Raw genomic sequence first — 23,841 nt, forward strand, 5'->3', positions numbered from 1 at the left:
ATGAGTCTGAGATGATTGGTAGATTTAGGAGGTATATATAATGACAAGCAATTTGCTCCAGGTAGGTGAGGGGCAAGATGGAGACAGTGATGGATAGATAGTAGATGAAGTCATCCAAAGAGAAAAAATACAGGTATTCCACCAACGGTTTACTTGCTGCTCAAGATTTTCCAGAAACTTTGTAAGTACTGAGCCTTTTTTTGTTTATTGTAGTTCCCTTACTGACCAGAAATGTCAGTGTTGAGCAACTATAGTGGCATCAGAAAGTTGTGACCAATCATTTAATCCGTGAAATTAAAATAGTCTATTTTTCTCACAGGATTCAACGATTTAGTTTGAAACTTAATTTGCTTCAGTTGAGTTAAAGGTCAAATCATTCTGTCATCCGAATTGCCGTCCAGAAGGTAGAAAAGAATTGAAGCGTAATTATCATGTTAGCCGGCATGGCCTGATATAAAACACTCACACTAATGCAGTCAGTCAGATCAACAAAGAGGTGTGAGAGACATAATTACAAAAATTCACAGATATGAGCTTCAGATATTTTCCTGAAAATCATGTAATGTGGCTTGGGATTTGTACAGGGTTTGATTTTGCTGAACTGGGAAATTTACATACATATTTCTCTCCAAAGGAGTACCGATGATGCAATCTGGTTGTAGTGGCTTTTTGCTGCTCTCGTGGGTGTTACATCTGCCTTATGGCGATTAGTAAGAAAATGATTTATCACCTTACTGATCAAGCCATTATTCTAAGCTATATAAATTGCAAGGCACGTTGCCACGGCAATGCTGTCTCAGTGAAGGAGCAGTACAGCATAGGTTTTGCATAAGTATATGCTTGGATGTATTTTCAGCAACTCATGCAGATGAAGGTTCAGAATTTGTTTCCACTCCCTCCTACCTTCACCAGCACTGTTGCTCTTCCCCATGCTGGCCAGACAGGCACCTGAGCCACGTACTACTGACGGACAGACACACCACTCTCTGTAAATTTCAAACCACATATCCTTCCTCACATCAATTATTCCACTTAACCATCACTCTTGTGCTGTAAGGTACTCACGACTTTCATGATAAACTCTCAGTGGTGCTCCAATGTGGTGGTTTTGTCGAACTCATTTTACCTCGACCTTGAACACCTCACAGAAAAAATCCCATCCATTCTATTTACCTAGGGAGTTCCCCTCCATAATCCCGATCGCAGTTTACCAAAAGATATCGGAGCAGAATTAGGCCATTTAGCCTGTTGTGCACAATTACATATTGATTAAATAAAAGCACGCACACAGGAGATGGCTTTAACTGGTGTATTCACATTGCAGTGAGAGATAGTGAGAACAAAGTGCATGCATAGACAACAGCATATTTGCAGCCAACAGATCAATACATAGTGCTGGAGTGGGTGGGGGTTGATGCATTGCTCTAAAAGAAATAGGTCCATACATTACACTTCCTCCCCCTTTAGATTAATGCAACATAAACTGTATATATTCAAAACATTCAATTTCCCTTTCATCAACCCATATTCCAAATAACCATGCTTTCATAACAACTTCAATTCTAAAGATTCAGTCTTTTGGGTGGCACCCTGTTGCAGTCAGGATAGCAGCTCTGGACCTGTGAAGTGGCACTGGATTTTGTAGATGTCTTGTTTGAGACAACGTTCTCAGTTTCCGGTGTCACGTTACTGTCAGTGATATGATCATCACTGAGAGGTAAGTCAGGTGACTGTAAAGCGCCCGTCTTGTTGGATGCAACTCAGTTGAGCATCCAGTATCTGGTTCACATAACATCTCCATGTTGGATCTCCAACACCCGCTGTGTACATCAGAGGTCTAGTTCTTGTAGCTATCCTACCAGGTGTTCAATTGTCTTCTCAGTAATCACACACCAGGTCTTCCTGTCTAACCTCGAAGCTCCTTGCTGATTCACTTGGCAACTGGCTGAGCTGTTTATTCTGCACTTCCCTCCATAGATCTGGTTTCAGGAGGTTTTTGCAAGATCTTAGATTCCTGCTCATGAACAGCATTTCAGGTGTTTGATTTGTTATTGCATGAAGAGAGTTCTGATACACAAAAATGAAGTTGTCTACCCTGTGCTGTAGAGAAATGACTTCCTTGTTCATCACTTAATGGACTTCTTGAAGGTTTGGATAAACCTTTCAGCCAACCCATTCATTGGTGGATGGTGAGGAGCTGACTTGAAATGTCTGATGCCATTTTACTTCGTGAACCATTGGAATTCTTTTGACGTGTATTGAGTTCCATTGTCACTCACAATTTGTTCTGGTAAGTCATTTCTGGTGAAGATAGTCCTCAGAGAGTAGACAGTCTTTGCTGAGGTGGTTGACTTCATTGGTAAAATTTCTGGCTGCTTTGAATGTGTATCCACAGCAATCTGAAACATTGAGTCCATGAACGGCCTAGCAAAATCAATATGTACTCTTTGCCATGGTGAAGATGGCTACTCCCATGGGTGTAACACTGCCAGTAGGGGTGCATTTTGAAACTTAAGGCATCCTGAACAGCTTTTGGTCAAGTCTTCGAACTGTTTATCTATTCCCTTCTCAAGCAACTTCTGATTAGTATTAAGCAGCTGTGACAGCCTCTGGTTAGTGCTACCATTTGGGCTGCAGTTGCCTGTTGATGCCATACTGAGAGCTTTGATTGAGTGCCAGTCTGGTTGGATTTTTCCCAACCATTCACATCCAGAAAGTGCTGGCTCTCCACTTTTCAATACTTAAAACTCTAACTGTTGAGTTTGACCTCCATATGTCACACTTACTTTCAGTTTGCCTTTGGGAGACACCTTTTCACCAGTGTAAGTCATTAGCATCACTGAGGTCTTCTCTAATGGAATCTTAGAAAAGAGTTTCTTGTAGTCAGCTTCTGGAATCATGGACAAAGCTGACCCTGTATCCAGCTCCACTTTCAGTTTTACACTGGGCACATCGATAGTGATCCAGATGATTTTGTGATCTGCTTCACTTATACTATGCAGTTCTAAGCAAGGCAGTTCACCTTTGTCAGACTCAATGTTTGATTCTGCTTTACGTTTGGTAACATTAGGCATTTACTTAGTTTTGTGTTTGAGATTTTTCACTCAGTTGTGCTTTTTGTCTGCCTTGCACACTCTCTCTATGTGATCTTGTCTGTGACACTTCCTCCAGACTTTTACTTTGAACCAACAGCTATATGCATCATGGGAGGATTTGCCACATCAATAACACTTTTGGCTTTTTGCACCATTCAGGGCCATTTTGTCCATTTCACATTTGAAACTCCTTTTCTGCAGTTTCTCACAGTATTGCAATAGTCAATGTCTGTTGTAAGGTTAGGTCTCTTTCAGACAGTAGCCTCTTTTGAGTGCTTTGACTTTGCATGTCACATGTCACATACAAGTCTGTCCCTTAATGCATCAGAAAGTCCATTTCTAAAGTTACAGTATTGGGAGAGTTTGTGCAGTTCTGCAATGTATTCAGAAATGGTTTCCTCTTTTGACTGGTTCATTTTGTAAAATCTAAATCTTTCAGCTATTACCAGCTGTTTGGGTGCTGAAGTGATTTTGTAAATTGTAACAATTTCATCGAACATCTTGCTTGCTGGATTTTCAGGGGTTCCTAAATTGCGTAAAAGACTGTACTTTCTTAGGCCGATTAAGCTAAGAAGTGTAGGGGCTTTCTTTTACTCCTTTAAGTTGTTTGCGTTGCAATACAGTTCAACCCACTCGATACACGATTTCCAGTCTTCATTAGAGCAATCAAGTTCATCAAATTTCCTGAATGAAGCCATCGCTACATTATTTTCACTTCAAATTCAGCACATTTTTCACTGTTACTCACATGTTCCTTTGTTAGCATCTGCGATGGCTTTCTCATGCTGTTTAACTCTCACTGTTTTGTCCCATAACTGTTGGTGCAGATTGTGATATTTTCTAACATTCAGGGTCCTACTCATTGCCAACTTGTTGTCTCTGTGCAGAACTACATATCACCTAAATAAAAGCATGCACGCGGGAGATGGCTTTAACTGGTGTATTCACATTGCAGTGAGAGAGAGTGAGAACAATGCACATTCATGGACAACAGCACATGTGCAAGCAATAGATCAATGTGCATGCTCAGACAGCAAATCTATACGCTATGCTAAGGGGGAGAGGAGGTCGTTGCTCTAAAAGAAATAGATCCATGCATTACAAGGTCCTGACACAGTAGACCACTGTTACACTAAAACAAGGAATGCCTACTGTTTCATGCCCAGACTGCATTTTGGTAAACTTGATCACTTGGCTGTCCTTCTCCTATATGCAAACATGCAGAGACTAAAGAGCAAAACTCCAGAGGTTGGGACAGCTAAAATGTGGTCACGACTGGCAGAAGAGTAGCTACGGACGGCTTCTAATCCGTTGACTAGGCCATGTTCACAGATACATCATGGTTGTCATGGACTTTGTTAAAACAGTTGTAGATGAGTGTGTCCGCACAAAACAATTCAGAGTCTTCTCCAATCAGTAGCCTTGGATGAACTATGAGATCTACAATCTGCTGAGGGTCAGATCAGAGGCATTCAAGTCAGGTAGTCAAGAACGTTACAAGAAGTCCAGGTATGATCTCCAGAAAGCCATCTGGCAATTTTGGACTAAACCTAATCAATGAAAGATGCTCGACAGTTGTTGCAGGGCTTGAATACCATCCCCTCTTATAAAGTTAAATCAAGCGACATAGACAACAACAGGTCTTCGCATCCTGGGGAACTCTCAATGCCTTCCATGCTCGCTTTGACCATTAAAACACGGAGGAAACATCACAAATTCCCAGATACCCTGGTGATCCTGTGATTTCAGTCTCTAAGGCTGACGTGCGGGCTGCTTTTGGGAGGGTGAATCAATGAAAATCACCTGACTTATTCGGGGTACCTGGCCAAGTACAGAAGACCTGTGCTGATCAATTGGCTGGAGTGTTCACTGAGATCTTTAACCTTTCACTTCAGTAGTCTGAGCTACCCACCTTCACTTTTAACAGTGCCTTAGAAGAATGTTGTAGCCTGCCTCAATGACTATCGTCCAGTAGCATTTATATCCACAGTGATGCAGTGTTTTGAGAAGTTGGTGATGAAACATACCAACTCCTACCTGAGAAGCTACTTGGATCCACTCCAATTTTCTTACTGGAGATAAAGGTCCACAGCGGATGCTATCTCATTTGCTCTTCACTTAACCCTAGAACATCTGGACAGCAAAGATACATACATCAGGAAGCTCTTTATCGGCATTCAATACCATCATCCCCTCAAAACTATTCAATAAGCTTCAAGACCTTATTCTCCATATCTCTTTTTGCAACTGGATCCTCAATTTTCTCACTTGAAGATCCCAGTTAGTGCTGATTGGCAAAAATATCTCTCCACAATCTCAACACGAGTGAATCTGCAGATGCTGGAAATAAATAAAAACACAAAATGCTGGCAGAACTCAGCAGGCCAGGCAGCATCTATGGGAGGTTCCAGGACTTCTCTTTCTTTCAGGATCGTGGTTTTCCTTCTGGCGTCATCAAAGATCCCCTCACCTGCATCTCCTCCACCACCCGCACTTCAGTCCTTAACCCATCCTCCTGTCACCACAACAGGGACAGGGTTCCCCTTGTCCTCACCTACCACCCCACCAGCCTCCGGATCCAACACATTATCCTCCGCAACTTCCGCCACCTTCAACAGGATCCCACCACCCAGCACATCTTTCCCTCCCTACCCCTCTCAGCTTTTCGCAGGGATCGTTCCCTCCGCGACTACCTGGTCCACACGTCCCTCCCCACAGAACTCCCACCTGGCACTTATCCCCGTAAGCACAAATGCTACACCTGTCCCCACACCTCCCTCCCCTTACCACCATTCCGGGCCCCAGACAGTCCTTCCAGGTGAGGCAACACTTCACCTGCGAGTCTGCTGGAGTCGTCTATTACATCCGGTGCTCCCGGTGCGGCCTCCTCTACATCAGCGAGACCCGACGCAGATTGGGGGGCCGCTTCGTCAAGCACCTACGCTCCGTCCGTCACAATAGACAGGACCTCCCGGTTGCCACCCACTTCAACTCTGCCTCTCATTCCCATCTAGATATGTCCATACATGGCCTCCTCTACTGCCATGATGAGGCCAAACTCAGGTTGGAGGAGCAACACCTCATCTACCATCTGGGTAGCCTCCAGCCTGGTGGTATGAACATTGAATTCTCCAATTTCCGGTAATTCCCTCCCCCTCCCTCTTCCCCTATCCTAGGTCCCTCTCTGCCTCTCTCCCCTTTCAACTTTATGCTCCTTTACCTCTACAGTTCTTTCATGCTTATCCCCTCCCCCCTTTATCCTTCCTCTGATTGGTTCTCCACCTAGCGCCTCTAGCCCTTCCCCCTCCCCTATCTCTATTACTGGGCTTCGGCCCTCTCTTCCCCCCCCATTCCTGATGAAGGGTCTCGGCCCGAAACGTTGGCTACTCTTTTCTCATGGATGCTGCCTGACCTGCTGAGTTCTTCCAGCGTCGTGTACGTATTCTTTGATCCTCAGCATCTGCAGTTGTATTTTTGTGTATCTATGGGAGGAGGTAGTGACGACATTTTGGGCCGAAACCCTTCATCAAGAGATTCTCCACAATCTCCATCAGCACAGAAGCACCACAAGACCGTCTGCTTCACCTCTGGCTCTACTCGCTTTACACTTATGACTGTGTGGCTAAGCACAGCTCCAATGCTGATTTCAAAGAGCTGACAACACCACTGTCACAGACTGAATACAAACTGGTGACAAATCAACGTATAGAAGGGAGATTGAACATATGGCTGAGTGGTGCCGTAACAACAGCCTCTTACTCAGGAAGACCAGGTAGCTGATTACTGACTTCAGAAGGAGGAAACCAAAGGCTAATGAGCAAGTCCATATTGAAGGGTTAGAAGTGGAGATGATTAGCAACTTTAAGTTCCTTGGTGTTATTATTTCAGAGGATCTGTCCTGAGCCCAGTGTGCAACTACAATTACAAAGAGAGCATGGCCTCACTTCCTTAGGAGTTTATAAAGACTCAACATAACTTGATAAACTTCTCTACATGTGTAGTGGAGAGTACGTTGACTGGCTGCATCACATCTTGATATGGAAACACCAATGCCCTCGAATGGAAAAGCCTATAAAAAATAGCGGCTCAGATCTTGACAGGTAAAGCCTTCCCCACCACTGAGCACATTTATATGTAGAGCTGTTGAAGGAAAGCAGCATCCATCATCGGGGATACCCATGATCCAGGTCATGGTCTCTTCTCGCTACTGTCATCAGGAAGGTGGTACAAGAGCCTCAGGACTCACACTACCAGGTTTAGGAATGATTATTACCTCTCAATCATCAAGCTCTTGAACCAAAGAGGATTTGCCCAATTTGTCATCTTTTGCACATTGGTTGAATGCCCAGTTTGGTACGGTCTATCATTGATTCTACTATGGTTATTATTCTAGTATGGATTTATTGGGTATGCCCACAAGGAAATGAATCTCAGGGTTGTATAAGATGATGTTTATGTACTTTGAACTACTGGCATAGTATCACTTTAGCTCTGAAATTCTCATGTTTGAGGATAATTCCCTCCATTGTCATACACCTCTCTATCATTATTATTTCTTCCTCTCCACCCTCCCCATGGATGTCCAAGTTATCAGCATTTAGTCATTGAGTTATGCAGCATAGTAATGGTTCTTTTGGCCCAACTCATCTGTGTTAACCAACGTGCTAGTCTCATTACAGGCATTTGATCCATATCCTTCTAAACTGTTTTTCTTTATGTGCCTGTCTGAATGTCTTCTAAATGTTTTAATTGTCCCGGCCTCTATAGCTTCCTCTGGCAGCTCCTTCCACACACCCACCACCCTTTGTGTGAAAAGAGTTTGCCCTCGGGCCCTCTCATGATCCGTGAACCCATAAATGCTCTCTTGCTATTCCTCTTCTGTGCTATTTATTTATCTATCTTATTTTATTCTTCATTGTAACTTAGTGATTTTTTATGTTCTTGCACTATATTGCTGCCAAAAATCAAAAATTTTCAGAACATATACCTGTGATAATAAACATGAATCTGAATAAAACCATGATTGGCTCAAACCCATTCTCCTGCTTGTCCCCCCTTAACCTTGGATTCTCCTGTGCCCCGAACATCTTTATGTAATCATCCTGAATAACCTCAGTGGCTGATTATTCTCTCTGGGATAAAGAATTCCAAAGCTTCCTGAGTCTCTAAGTCTTGATGAATTATCTCCTTAACTGTTGTCTTCAATGAGTATCCCTTCTCAGCATCTAACCTGTCTTCTTGTAACTCAGTTCATCTAATGTCCAGTTCTAGCATAAGTGAATTTAATAGTAGAATCTACTGGAATTTCAATATCTTACATTTCATGGAATAACATTTCATCAGTCATAAGGAGCAAGAACAGGCCATCAAGCCGACTGCATGATTCAATATGATCATGTCCGAAAGAGTCATAGTGTAATACATCAAGGAATTATGTACTTTAGCCAAACTCTTTTAAATGTTATTGTGCCTGTCTCATGTTATTGTATCAGTGCCGACCTTATCCCCTTTTTTATCACACTTACCCGTAGCCTACAGATCTTGCATTTTTCAAATATTTATCCATCATCACCTTACTTATATCTTGTAGGTTATATGTTATACTTATATGTTATGTTATATATAAGTATGTTATACTTATATGTTGGACTCCACCCCTTCAGTGGCAGAGAATTCCAGAGATTCATATTCTAAGAAAGTATAAGTTCCTTTCAACCTCAGTTTTAAATGACTGGCCCTTGAACTACTCACTATTTCCCCTTGTTCAAGACTTTCCCACCAGTGAAAGTATTTCAACATCCACTCTGACAAGTACCCTTCAGATCATACATGCTTGAATAAAGTCATCCTTCATTCTTCTAAACTGCTAAGTATACAGTTTCAAACTGCTTAGCCTGTCTCAGACTGGTTCTATAACACGAATCAGTGGGTTCATCATTAACACAATACTTTTCTGCCACAGCACAGGCATAGACTGCAGCCTTCCTACCTGAGAAACAAAGGCCTTTGCAGTTTGTGGGCTCAGGAATAGAATAGCACGTCGTAGTGTGTCCCGGTACCGATTCATCTCTTCCAAACGCATTGAGGCAAACATGGTGCTGATCATCCTATTGATGTTGCTTTCCACTTTCTGCAGAGCGACATCCATTCCCTGCTGGGAGGCTTTGTCCAGAAAATCCTGAATTCCACGGATATCTGGCAGGCAAAGAATAATAATTATCTTGTTAAATATCAGGTTAAGCTATGGAATCCCTAGTAAGGACTTTCTGAATTTGCAATACTGTTTATTTCAAAATGTGAGCTAAATTAGAAACATAGAAAAAGATAGAAACATAGAAAAACCTACAGCACAATACAGGCCCTTTGGCCCACAAAGTTGAGCTGAACATGTCCCTACCTTAGAAATTACTAGGGTTACCCATAGCCCTCTATTTTTCTAAGCTCTGTGTAAAAAATTTACCCCTGATATCTCCTCTGTACCTACTCCCAAGCAACTTAAACCTGTGTCCGCTTGGGGCAAACATTTCAGCCCTGGGAAAAAGCCTCTGACTATCCACACGATCAATGCTTCTCATCATCTTATACACCTCTATCGGGTCACCTCTTATCTTCTGTCACTCCAAGGAGAAAAGGCCGAGTTCACTCAACCTGTTTTCATAAGGCATGCTCCCCAGTCCAGGCAACATCCTTGTAAGTCTCCTCTGCACCCTTTCTGTGGTTTCCACATCCTTCCTGTAGTGAGGCAACCAGAACTGAGCACAGTACTCCAAGTGGGATCTGACCAGGGTCCTATTTTAACGTTAACATTTTAACATTACCTCGCGGCTCTTAAACTCAGTCCTATGATTGATGAAGGCCAATGCACCATATGCCTTCTTAACCACACAGTCAACCTGCGCAGCTGCTTTGAGCGTCCTATGGACTCAGACCCCAATTCCCTCTGATCCTCCACACTGCCAAGAGTCTTACCATTTATACTATATTCTGCCATCATATCTGGCCTACCAAAATGAACCACTTCACACTTATCTGGGTTGAACTTCATCTGCCGCTTCTCAGCCCAGTTTTGCATCCTATCAATGTCCCGCTGTAACCTCTGACAGCCCTCCACACTATCCACAACACATCCAACCTTTGTGTCCTCAATGTAAATTTTGTGTAAGAGTTTATTATACAGTCTCTGGCTATATTTCAGACTGGGTCTTTTGGATGTGATGAAAGTGTAATCAGGTGATAGAAAACATAGCCTAAGGTTCACTTTATTGTTCACCGTGTAATTTATAATGGAGAATATTGTATCTTCATTATAATTTGCTGTTTAAACATCCAGTAGCATACTTTAAATATTAAAGTATTACATTTAATAGCATTCTAAGAAATTAGGTGGTGCACTGACGTTGTTGCCTCAGAAGGGGAGACTCAAGTTCGATCCTGATCTCCTCGCCATATTTTCTTTTTCACCACATGGGTTTTCTCTGGGAGCTCTTGTTTCTTCCCATATTCCGGAAACAGGTGGTTGGGTGATTTATTGGTCCCTATGCATTGAGCCCAGTGTTTGTGTGTAGGAACACCTGAAGAAAGCTAATGTGAATGTGGTGAAAACAGATGACAGGGAAAGAGGAATGGAGTTGCTAAGAGATCACTAATTTAATGGACCCAATGGCCTTCTTCTGTGTCATAGGAAATGTGTAAAGCAATGACACCTTTTCTTTCAAAAGTTAACTTCGTCACAAAGACCCCAGACCTAAATTTTATTGCAATTGATCTCCAACATCTGAAGACTTTTCCTATCCAAATGTCTTTACAATCTCACATCTTAGTGGCCAAGTTCTTCTTTATTTTGTCAGCCTGTCTGCTTGAAGTCAACTTTCACTACAGCATGAAGAAGAAATAGTAAATGTTGGCATTCAGAGAGAGCCGGGTGATTGCAGATACAAGACACAGAATGTTAACATGAGGATAAAAATAAAAGAAAAACTGGAAACTTAAAATTTAAAAAAACACAAATGATGCTGAAGAAACTAAACGATTTGAAATATTAAGTTTCTCTTTTCACAGATGCTGCCTAACCTGTTGAGTATTTTCTGCTTTTATTTTAAATGACCATGCAAGTACAATAACTAGTAATGCAAAATGAATATTGGCTTTCATTGCATTGAGGTGAATAGGGGTATTAGAGTATAAAACTGGGAAATCTTGGTACAAGTGCACCAAGCTCAGGTGAGATCACATTTGCAACTGTAGAGTTTTGTTCTCACTTTCAGGAAGAATATACATAACCTATAGATGCTAGAAACTTGAAATAGAAAGGAAACAGATGTCGTGGTAATGTTTGACCACATTAGTTCCACGATTGAAGGGATTATGAAGAATAATTGCTGAGTGAATCTACTATGTCTGAAGTCTGGAAACTTGGGGTGACCTCATTGAAATTCGCAAGATTTGGAGAGCTGAGAATGGTAAATGCCCTGTAGACATTTTTTCCCCCAGAAAGGATCCAGAATAAGGGGATAGTCTTAGGATAAGGTGTCCAATTGAAATGATGAGAATTTCTTCCATCATGAAATTATGGATCCTTGGCTTTTAATACCATGAGCCTTGTGTACTGAGTCATCATTTAAGAACGAGGCCAATTTTAGTACCACCTGGGGATAGAGGGTCATGGGGATTGGGCAGGGGTCAATCAGAATATCAGTGATGGAATAGTTAAGCAGGTTTGAGGCACCAAATAGCCTGTCCTTGGATCCATGCCCTTAGTTCATCTTGTATTGCGTATGTTAATCAAAATGGCTTCTTTGTTTGTTAGAAGTAAAACTGCTTCTTTGTTATGCTAACTGGTGAGAGAGTGTTGTCTTGCAGAGCATTCTCGAAGATTCTCGCAGTCTGTTTAGGTTTAGGATTGCTGATACTGTGGATTGTATTCATTTGCTAATCAATGAGGTTGGATGTCATTTTTTCCCTGTGGGTCTGGGAGCTGGGATTTCGCGGTCTTTTCAAGAGACGGGGAAGAAGATGCCGAAGAAGGTGGACGTGTGCCGTACTGCTCAGTTGACCACTTCGGGTAGTCCCAGGTGCGAGGTCGTAGAGGTCGGGGGAGAGCGAAGAGTGGTCGAGTGGTTTGATTGTTGAGCTCCAACGATGTGCACTAAATTGACTGAACTCTGATAAGTTTTGGCGCCTTTTACTTTATTTTCTTTTCCTTCATATATACTGTATCATTAGTAATTACTTAGTTCTAGTAAAATCTTTAAAGTATATTCTATAACTGTATCTGGTGTGAGCTTGATATTGTGTGTGCGACGCTGCGTTAACTTGTTTTCCACAGCATCTGTGTATACGGGAGGCGGGGTTGACGAGTGGCTGGAATTTTTCCCCTAGACATATACCAGCCTGTCGCATAAGCGCTACAATCTTCATGAATGTAACCTTGTTCACTTGTTCTTCATTTTCTCCTCAGTCTTCCCACAACACTTAATCATATTTTCTATTATATATTCTATGATATCTTCTATTACAGCTCAGAGGCCTTTTCCTGGATGATTCTATATCCATCCTTTCAATTACAGACAAGGCATTTTCAAACAATATTTCTCCGTTGTTAACCAAGGCATCTCCTTAAAGTCTCATGGAAGAACAGAGGCCTTGCCTGACTTTTTGTAAACTAAGATAACCCATGAAGAAAGTGTTACTAACTACAGGAGGACTGTTCTGATGGAGCAGTTAACTGAAGGACCTGAAATACTAATGGTTCCTCTTCCTTCCATGGCATGTTTTGAACATTTTCTGTTTTTATTTTAAATTTCCAGCATCTTCAACTTTATTTCTGGTCATCTTTTTCAAAAGTCTGCTCCTATTACTCTGGCCAATATTTGAGCCACAAAAATATAATATACCTCCTTCAGGCTTGTATGCAAAGTTAACCATTATGTTTATCCACATTACAATGCCTCCTCTCTTCCCCCCCCCCCCCTTTTATGATCCTGCAGCATTATATTCCCTTCTGACTCTTCATGGTGATTATGTCCTGTTGATGATTTTCTCTTGCATTACCCCACCAGTAAAATCAAAATTAGTCTCCAATGCATGCCTGGATTTTCATTATGAAGTCTCCCATCCCCCCACTCTATCTAACCTCTTTTTTTATAAAAAGCTTCTCTTATCCATGCAACCATATATTGTGTATTTACTTAGCAATACATGCACAAAGTGGGCCTTCCCGGCCCTTTGATCCAGGCCACCCCAGCAACTCCGATTTACCCAATCTTAATCGCAGGACAATCTACAAGGACCAATTAACCTACCTGCTAGGTTTGGACAGTAGAGGACAGTAGATACTAGAGCACCCAGAGGAAACCAACGCATTCCACGGGGAGGACGTAAAGTTTCCTTACAGATGACACCAGAATTGAACTCCAAACTCTGATGCCCTGAGCTATAATAGTGTCATGCTAACCACAATGCTATTGTGACACTCAAGGCATCGAGAGATTAGTCAGTCCTCTAAATAATCTCTTGATGCCTTGGAAAGTTACATTTCCTTAATCCTTTCAAAATAGTTCATTTCCTGCCACCATCCATCATCAACCAACCTCTCCCTTCTATCTGAAGCACCTCCAGACATGCTTCAATGTTAATTCTAGTGAGTTATCATGCAATTAAAATGTATGAAAATATGTATGAAAAAGACATAATAATGCGGAGAAAAGCTGCAAGACTTTCTAGTAACGTTAGTTGAATTAAAATTTTTGCAGTGATCTGAGGTACATTTGAACAGCTATCTGCAGCCACAGATGTAATTGTGTTTTGGTTTTTCTTTGCCAGTCAACCTGCTGTGTTACAGTGTAAACAGAATAGCTTAAAGTTAATCTTCCTGCTGCCTGAAGCAACTTGACGTGTAGCAGTCGGAGGCAAATAGCAGTATCAGCAGAGCTGCTGTAATTACTATTGACGTGACTACAGAATATGCAGCAGCACAAAGACACAGAATTACAAGGAAGAATACATGGAAGCATGTTCTTTAAGCAAATGTGTTACGACTTCAAAATCTAGAAAATTAAGTTTAGCACTCTGAAGTAAATAATGCCAGCTAAATTTAAGTTTCACCATTATACTGGGTTCGAATTCTTGAAGAATTGCAGGAGAAAGTGTCTAGTTCGTCATATCAGGCAAGAAACCTGATGCTATCATAAAACAGCATTGTTCAAAGAATGTTATTCTGTGTAGTTTATCTTTGAAGTAATAAACAATTCAGTGAATCAATAGTGTGAAAATTGTGCTTTTTTATTCATTCAATGGACATTAACACTGATGGCAAGGCTCCCATTTATTGAACATCTTTAGGTTTTCTTGCAAAATATACTTTATACACAAATATTAACATAGTATATTCACATGTCATCAACCACATTACCAGATAGACCATTCACTAATGGGAAGATTTACATCAAATCAGTATGTCATGAAATTATATCAGATAAGGTGAGTCCCCTCAGTCTTTTTCCCAGGAATGGGGATTCAAGATCTAGCTGGCATAGGTTTAAAGTGAGGGATGAGCTTTAGAAGGAATTTGAGGGGCAATTCAGGGTGGAATCTATGTTGAATGAGCAGTCAGAGGAAGTGATTGAGGCAGGTAATATAACAACTTAAAAAAGCAGTTAGACAAGTACATGGATTGGAAACTAGGCCATACTTCAGAGCAGCCCTCAACATGCGGCCTGGAACTAGCAATGTGCCAATGTGCAACATTCAGCCATGAACAGCTCTTTATACTGTAAGGTCAGCAGGCTTGATTGGACTGATAATCTTCCAGTAGCAGTCAATGATTATCTTTGTGTCTGTTCCTGGGAACAGCTGTAGATCGGAGACCTGTTAAGATCTTCCAGTCAAGATTTCTGCAGTCTCTTGAGATTGTGCCTCAGACACAGCTTTTTTTTAAAACTCTGTGCAGATGGTCCCATGTCATTAGGCATGGGATAAGTGGAACCTTGGCTGTTTGGATAAAAAATTGGCTTAAAGGAAGAAATCAGAGGGTAGTTGTGGAAGGAAAGTATCCTGCCTGGAGGTCAGTGACTAGTGGAGTGCTGCAGGGATCTGTCCTGGGACCCCTGCTATTTATGATTTTTACAAGTGACCTGGATGTAGAGGTGAAAGGATGGGTGAGTAAGTTTGCAGATGACACGAAGATTGGAGGAGTTGTGGATGGAGCTGTAGGTAGTCGAAGGTTACAAGAGGATATAGACAGGCTGCAGAGTTGGGCAGAAAAGTGGCAGATGGAGTTCAATCTGGACAAGTGTGAGGTAATGCATTTTGGAAGGACAAACCAGAAGACTGAGTACGGGATTAATGGTCAGTTACTTAAGAGTGTGGATGAACAAAGGGACCTTGGGGTTCAAATCCATACATCCCTCAAGGTCGCTGCACAGGTTGATAGGGTGGTTTAGAAAGCCTATGGGATGCTAGGCTTCATTAACAGGGGGACTGAGTTCAAGAGTAGAGAGGTATGTTGCAGCTCTACAAATCACTGGTGAGACCGCACTTAGAGTATTGTGTTCAATTCTGGTCACCTCATTATTGGAAGGATGTGGAAACTATGGAGAGGGTGCAGAGGAGATTTACCAGGATGTTGCCTGGTTTGGAGAACAAGTCATATGAAGCAAGGTTAGCAGAGCTGGGACTTTTTTCTTTGGAGTGTAGAAGAATGAGAGGGGACTTGATAGAAGTCTACAAGATTATGAGAGGCATAAATAGGGTGGATAGTCAGTACCTGTTTCCCAGGGCACCAATAGCAAACACCAGAGGGCATAGGTACAAAATTAAGGGAGGGAAGTTTAGGGGAGACATCAGGGATAAGCTTTTTACACAGAGGGTTGTGAGTGCCTGGAATTACTTGCCAGGAATGGTGGTGGAGCCTAAAACATTAGGGGTATTTAAGAGCCTCTTGGACAGGCACATGGATGAAAGAAAAATGAAGGGTTATGGGGTAGTGTGGGTTTAGTACTTTTTTTTAAGGATTATATGGGTCGGCACAACATGGAGGGCTGAAGGGCCTGTACTGTGCCGCAGTATTCTATGGTTCTATGTTTCTATGGTTTTAGGTACAGAGAGGGGAGTTAGGAGTCAAGTTAGGGTTCAGGCAAGCAGATGTGGGGTAGTTAGATTTCATATTATGGTTTAGGGACAGAGATGTGAAGGATTTCAAAGTCCAGCAAGGTGGACAGGTGAAAAAGGACATTCATAATCTAAGCCTCTGCTCTGCATTCAAAGTACAGCAACATGGGCGTGTGACGAAGGATACCATGAATGTCGGGCTGGCCTAGGCCGGTGGGTGGTGGGATTGGATCAAGGAAGCACGAAGGCCAGTCAGCTGTACACCTGGAGTTCCAACCTGGAATTTGAGTCCTGCTATAGTCTGGACTGGGGTTCCAAACTGAAGATTGAAGCTCAAAAGTGGATCAGAAGTCCAGAATTTGAAGCCTAATGGAGAAATCCTGAAGACTGGAGACTAGAGCTACAGAAGCCTGAACTGGAGTTGTACTGTTAGTGTGTGTGAGTAGGTGGTTGGGAGGAAAGGGGCTTGTTGCTGTATCCTTGCTTGTTCTGTTCGGTTGAGCTCTGTGTTCTGCAGAGCATTGTGAACACGCTTTCTGTGACAACACTTTCTGGCTGCCCCAGCACATCTTTAGGTGTATTGATTGTTAAATCAAACATTATATTTGACTGTATGTTCCAATATACATACATATGATAAATAATATTGAATCTGAGTCCTGCCCTGTCATCAGAGACCATGTATCCCTTCTTAGACCACAGGCCATAAGACATAAAGCAGAATTAGGCCCATTGAGTCTGCTCCGCCATTCAATCATGGCTGATAATTTTTTTCATCTCTTCCTCAACCCCAGTTCCTGGCCTTCTCCGCATAACCTTTGTTGTCATGTCCAAACAAGAACCTATCAATTTCTTGCCTTAAATGCACCCAACAACCTGGCTTCCACAGCTGCATGTGGCAACAAATTCCACAATTTCACCACCCTTTGGCTAAAGAAATTTCTCTGCATCTTTGTTTTGAAAGGGCACCCTTCTATCCTGAGGCTGTGCCCTTTGTCCTAGACTCTCCCACCATGGGAAACATCCTTTCCACATCTGCTCTGTCTAGGCCTTTCAACATTTGAAAGGTTTCAATGAGATCCCTCCTCATGCTTCTGAATTCCAGCAAGTACAGATCCAGAGCCATGAAACATCTCTCGTATAATAATCCTTTCATTTCTGGAATCATCCTTGTGAACCTCTTCTGGACCCTCTCCAATGCCAGCAAATCTTTTCTAAGATGAGGAGCCCAAAACTGTTCACAATTCTCAAGGTGAGGCATCACCAGTGCCTTATAAAGCCTCAGCATCACATCCCTGCTCTTGTATTCTCGAACTCTTGAAATGAATGCTAACATTGCATTTGCCTTCCTCACCACCAACTCTACCTGCAAGTTAACCTTCAGGGTGTTCTGCACAAGGACTCCCAAGTCCCTCTGCATCTCAGATTCCTGGGTTTTCTCCCCATTCAGAAAATAGACCGCACATTTATTTCTACTACCAAAGTGAATGACTATGCATTTTCCAACATTGTATTTCATCTTGGCAAGGATAAGCTCCAGAAGTAAGATTATGATGGTCTTTTCCCACCACAACTGCCTCAAGGATAATGTGCAGAGGTGTTGAGACTCTGGATGTGCATGAACCCTCATCAAGTTGGAAATGTATGGTTTGTTGTGCCATTTAAGGGGTAATTAAGAATCAACGATGCATCTGTTGTTCCAGGAGTCACTGATTTATGATAAAGATCAAATATTTCCTTCTCTAAAGAACATTGGTGAATATTTGTATTACATCTACTTGGCAGTTTTATGGTCACCATTACTAATCCTGGAACTGTCTTACAGATTGATGGAATTCTCAGAATTTAAAATTCCTAGTTGTCACGGTGGGATTTGAACTCTTATCTCTGGATTATTACTCTGGGTCTTTGGATTACTGGTCCAATACACAACCACATAATTACTGGTGCTGGCCTGATGTGATTATTTGTGGATTTTTTTCAGGCTGTTTAATACAAGTTCTATTTACTTCCGACCTGGAGAAACACTGTGGTCAGCCTAATAATTCCTCATGAATTTCTGAAGCTCATCCAAAAGAAAAAAATAATCTGAGCTAAAATGCATAGATGCAAATCTTGAACAACGTTTTCATTCTATGGACTCTGAGTATTAAATGTAGTACACACTTAATTGCTAAACTATAAACTACAAGCAGTGAGAAGAATGGGCCAAAGCCATTGTGAACTAAGCAGAGATACCAATTTAAAAGGCAGACATTTCATTGCCCCACTGGAAGCTTTGCTCCAAGGTTTAAGGGAAGAAGACCATTAAATTACTACTCTAGAAATCTTCATAGAGTCATAGACAAATAAAGCAAGGAATTCACTGAATTTGCACTCATTTTCAACCAATCATTTACACTCATCCTGTGTTGGTCCAGTTCTGTTTTAGTGCTTCTCTCAGAGGGGGGAATGAGCAAAAAAATTATGCAAAGAACAAAGGATTTATCAAACAAAGGTGGAAAGGATGCATATTTGGCCAACTGAACTATTTAATGCTGGATTCTTTCTTCCTAATGGTGTCTTAAGATGTGGATTCTGGTGGCAAATCCATATTTATTGTCCATCCCTCAATGGCCTTGAACAAACTGCTTGCTCAGCTGTTTCTGAGGACATTTAAGAAAAAACAATAATGCGTGGTCTGAAGGAACATATATAGTATTGACATTTCAAGTTGAGGCCCCTCGACTGAAATACAGTAGCCTCTTCACTCAGAGTGGTCTGAATGGAAAACTTTGAAACTGTTAGCCACTCATGCTCAAAGTTGAGACACAGATGCAATTTATAGAAAGCAAGATTAGCACAAGAGGAAACAGAGGTGATTTGCAGATACAGTGAATAGAATAGGGGTAGGAAGGACCGTGTGGAATATAAGCACTGCGTGAATCAAATGGGCTGATTCTGTATTCTGGGCTCTATACAGTTCTCTCCAGTAATGGTCTTAGTGGAGCCTTTCTTCACTTGAGACCAACAGAGAAATATTATTATGTATAATGGTCTGCTGAGCGACATCTACAGTTCCTCAGTGTGGGCGGATCAATGGATGTGGTGCGCGAATGTGTTTGACATTCTGTTCTTTTCTGTTTTCTCAGAAATGGAGGAGAAGAGAATGAAAATACATAGCTGGTGCTCCATGTAACAAGGCAACCTGCTATGCACCAGCACAAAAGCAAACATCCTGGAAGCTGTGCGTGTAAATTCCACGGGTGGAGTTTGGGATGGATTAATTCATAAGTGTGGAGAAAATAACTCAGATATGTTAGAACTTCAATCATTTTTGGAACGTGTCATAATTAAAGTCTTGAAGGCCAGTCATCCAGTTACAATCAATCTTGTTACACATATTGTTGCCATGGATACAGGATCCTGACCCGCTTGCTGATTTCCTCATGTGGGAATGTAGAACCAGGAGTACATAACCTCAGATTAAAGGGTTGCCAATTCTCCTAGGGTAAGGGAATCAAGAAATAGAGGGCATAACTTTAAGGTGAGAGAGGGAAGATTTGTTTGGCACTTGAGGTTTATTGTGATATACTGCTGTTGCAAAACAACAAATTTCATGACATATGCCAGTGATTTTAAAAACTGAATCAGATTCTGAATTCTGACTTCCAAATTCTGAAGTGCAACTTTACACAAAGGGTGGCACTTTTGTGGAATAAGCCGCTAGAGGAAGTTGTTGAGGCATGAATAAGAACTTTTAAAAGTCAGTTTGCTTTAAGAGGCTGATCTGATGTGATGATGTGACATAAAGGGATTTTTAGCACGCTTTTGTGTTTAGGTTTTGGAGTTCAATGAAATGTGTTACAGATTTCACTGAACGTAAAACTCCTCACTTTGTTTTATTTATGAAAGCCTACATTGGTGACCCCGAAGCGCTAGGACAATTCCGGGAGTTATTGAACATGTTGGCCAATGAAGTCGCTTTGAAACTGCCAGAATTTTGGGAGCAAAATGCTGCTGTTTAGCTTGTACAAGCTGAGGTCCTGTTCAGTCTATGAGAAATCACTGCTGAAGACACCAGATTCTACTACAGGGTAGTGTCGCTGAGCAGTTTCACGACTGTGAGATACGTGAGTGTGCTTGAATACCTGCCTGAACACGATAAATAGCGATAGCTGGAAATTCATATTTTACAGACTTTTGGACTATTAGAGTCTGAGCATGCCAAACAGTTGCTGTCCTTACCTGGTCTCAGTAATGGTAAACCTTCAGAGCTAAAGGACCACCTGCTGTCTCCCCTGGTAAGTCACCATCCTTGTTTTATTTTTAAAGAACTCTTCATGCTGCAAATGGCTAATGCACTCGTGAAGGACTATAGGGAGCTTGCTAAAATGGCTGGTAGTCTACACTCAGCTAGACAGAGGTGCATCATTCCTCTTCCTTCCTTTACCTCAATAAACCTGGTCAGCAAGGCCCCCAACATAAGAACGTCCACGGCTGTGAAACTGACAATGCCAGGTCTGTACTTTTACCATGTTCGCTTGGTTAGCTATGCCAGGAAGTGCCAACTGCCTTGCAGCTTCAAGAGTGCCAAACACATTGGGACATCAGAGGTTTGTTAACACCGTGGGTTCCAGCTGCCAGGGATGTCTACTACTCATTATAGACAACATCTCAGGGCAACACTTCCTATGTGACACGAGTGCTCAAGTGAGTGTGCTGCCAACATTGCCCATTGATGAGAAGGCAAAGAGCGCCAAAACCTCATTGGAGGTGCCAACGGCAGCAGGATCCAGACTTAGAGCACATGACAGGTGACACTCTATTTCAGTGGGTGACTTTGCACATGGAACTTCATCCTGGCTAAAGTGGCTAGACCTCTGCTCAGTGCAAGTTGCCTGTGTGCCCAAGGACTGTTGACTGATCTTCAGAATTGCCGGCTTATGGACGTCAAGGACTATGGGTCATTACCCCGCTCCCCTCAGTAAGTTCAAGCACATGCACCACCACTGGGCGAATTCCCAAACCTCAACAAGCCCTCATTCTCCACTACAGTCACAAAACATGTGGTCGACCACCACATTCCCACAATGGGCCCACCTGTCCAATGCCCACATGTGTAGACTAGACCCAGAAAAACTGGTAACTGCCAAGGCAGCCACTCACCTTTTTTGTTTGGCATCTCAGTCCAACCCAAAAGGAAGTACAGTACGTTTGACTGTGAGTTTCTCATCTCCACCTGGCTGTCTGTAATTTTTGTTTACTTCTAGAGTGTATGTCAGGATGTTACTGACCCAGAAGTGCAGGCTTACTGAACAACAGTTTCAGACCTGCAGCTGGCTGACACTAAGCTTAGGGAAGCTGGAGTTTCTCTGCTGTGTGATATCTCAACCGGTTGTTCTCACCCTATCATGACCACAAACTGCAGATGGACTGTCTTTGACTCCATATATTGCCTTTCGTATCCGGGCCAGAAGGCCTCACAGAAACTGGTTGCACTAAAGTTTGTTTGGCACGGCCTCAGAAGGAACATACGTGATTGGAGTGCAGTTCGTGTGAAGTGCCAGTGGGCAAAAATTATCGTTATGTTCAGGTGTCATAGCAGCTTTTGAGATCCCTGAGCGACGGTTTGTCAATGTCAATATGAACCTTGTTCGATCCCTTCCCTTCTTCAGCAGTTTCACACACTTTCTTACCATGGATCATACCACTAGGTAGTCAGAGGTTGTCCCTCTATCATTGATGACAGCCGCAGACGTGGCTCGGGTATTCCCCAGCACCTGGGTTGATCGGTTCGCACCTCATCTATTTCCTCTGACCGCAGTTCACAATTCATTTCAGAGCTCTGGGCTGCGCTGGCCCGGAGCCTCGGTGTTAGGCTACATCACACCATGGTGATTTACTCTCAGTCCAATGGCCTATGTAAGCGGTTTCACCACTCCTTAAAGGCTGCTCTGCGGGCTTCCCTGACCGATGAGTGTTGACATGATCATCTCCCATGGGTCTTGCTGGGGCTCAGAATTGCTTCAAAAGCGGATCTGCTGTCATCTGTGACTGAGTTAATATATGGGCAGCCACTCTGAGTGTTGGGTGATTTCATTCCTGATGCCAGATTGCCTGGTTGGCCTCCCAACAGTGTTTTATTCTCCACCAATAAATTTAACTCCTTTTCAACTAGTCCTACCTCCCGTCATGGCATACATCACTCTTGGGTACCTGTTGAACTACAATAAGCCATGTTTGTTTTCATCTACCATGCACACCAGCTTCCCTTTAGGCTTCCTTACAACGGCCTGTTGCATGTTTCCATCCTGTACAAATCCATAACTTGAGAGCAAAGCGAGGAGGAGTTTTCCATTGTGTGAATCTTCAGAGTTCTACCCCTCAGAGGGATGTACAGTATGCCTTTGCAAGACAAACCTATGGCCTTTTTAGGAATCAAGGAATTTGGGAAGTAGGTAATCAAAGATTTTGAGCAATATACAAAAGAAAAACCTGGAGGAACTCAGTGGGTCAGGCAGCACCTGTAGAGGAAAATGGTTATTTGATGCTTCATTTCATTTTATGTTTCTGCACCACATAAATGGTCTCAACCAAAAATGTCAGCTGTCTATTTCTCTACATAGATACCGTCTGGTTCATTAGGTTCCTCCGGTTTTGTCCTTGTTGCTTCCTATTCCAGTATCTGTAGTCTCTTGTGTCTCTATTTAACTGTTGAATCCATAATCTCAGATCAATCATGAATAGCTGAACAAATACATCAGGAAATGACTATCCCACTCCTACTTCCAATGTTTTTTGCATCATTCTGTTCCGCACAGGGATATTTATAACTCTTGAAGGGAGCTGTCACCTATTTTGTTCCCTCTGCTTAGATAAGGCATTAACATGACTATTATGCAATCCAGGTAAAACTTACAAATGGCCCTGTTCTGCTATTTAATAGCATTATGGTTGAGCTTCTAAAGATATGTACTTCTGCATTATATACAAGGGATGATTGATAAGTTCATGGCCTAAGGTGGAAGGAGTCAATTTTAGAAAACTTAACACATTTATTTTTCAACATAGTCCTCTCCTACATTTACACACTTAGTTCAGTGGTTATGGAGTATACGGATCTTGGACCTTCAAAAGGTGTCCACAGCTGGGGGGGGGGGAGGTGGGGGGTGATTGATAAGTTCGTGTCCTAAGGTAGAAGGAGATGAGTTATATAGCTCTCGTTACATGTACATGCATTTCAACTCTTTGCGTGATTATGCAGGAAGTTTGAAGTTAATAACTCATCTCCTTCTACCTTAGGCCACCAACTTATCAATCACCCCTCGTATATGCTTATTGATCATAACTCCTTTAGACATAAAAGATTCCCAACTTCATGAGGGAAGATAATTAAATCACATTTTTTAATGGTCACCACCTTATCCTATGAACAAACTTGTTCACCCAAGGAAACATTTTACTCAACTTATAACATTATTCTAACATTATCTTTGTTCTATACAATACAGATCCCTTCAGAACAACACTAGTTACAGACTCCTGCCAGAAGAAGTCCTACCCTCTGTCTTCTGTGGTCAAACAAATTTTGAATCCAAACGGCAAATTCATATGAATCCCATCCATCTTAATTTCCTGGATGAGTCTCTCATGAGGG

The 23,841-nt window shown here is 42.2% G+C and overlaps 1 protein-coding gene across 2 annotated transcripts in view; it reads right to left on the reverse strand.

Annotated features, from left to right (window-relative positions):
* The window catches only part of grid2 (glutamate receptor, ionotropic, delta 2), a 1,108,967-nt gene that overhangs the window by 309,789 nt on the left and 775,337 nt on the right, over nucleotides 1-23,841 (reverse strand). For both annotated transcript variants that reach the window (XM_073042457.1, XM_073042458.1), the window contains exon 4: nucleotides 9,085-9,290. In XM_073042457.1, coding sequence (XP_072898558.1) covers nucleotides 9,085-9,290 — 206 coding nt within the window. The remainder of the gene's footprint in view (nucleotides 1-9,084; nucleotides 9,291-23,841) is intronic.

Source organism: Hemitrygon akajei, chromosome 4, assembly GCF_048418815.1.
Source record: "Hemitrygon akajei chromosome 4, sHemAka1.3, whole genome shotgun sequence".
Lineage (NCBI taxonomy): Eukaryota > Metazoa > Chordata > Chondrichthyes > Myliobatiformes > Dasyatidae > Hemitrygon > Hemitrygon akajei.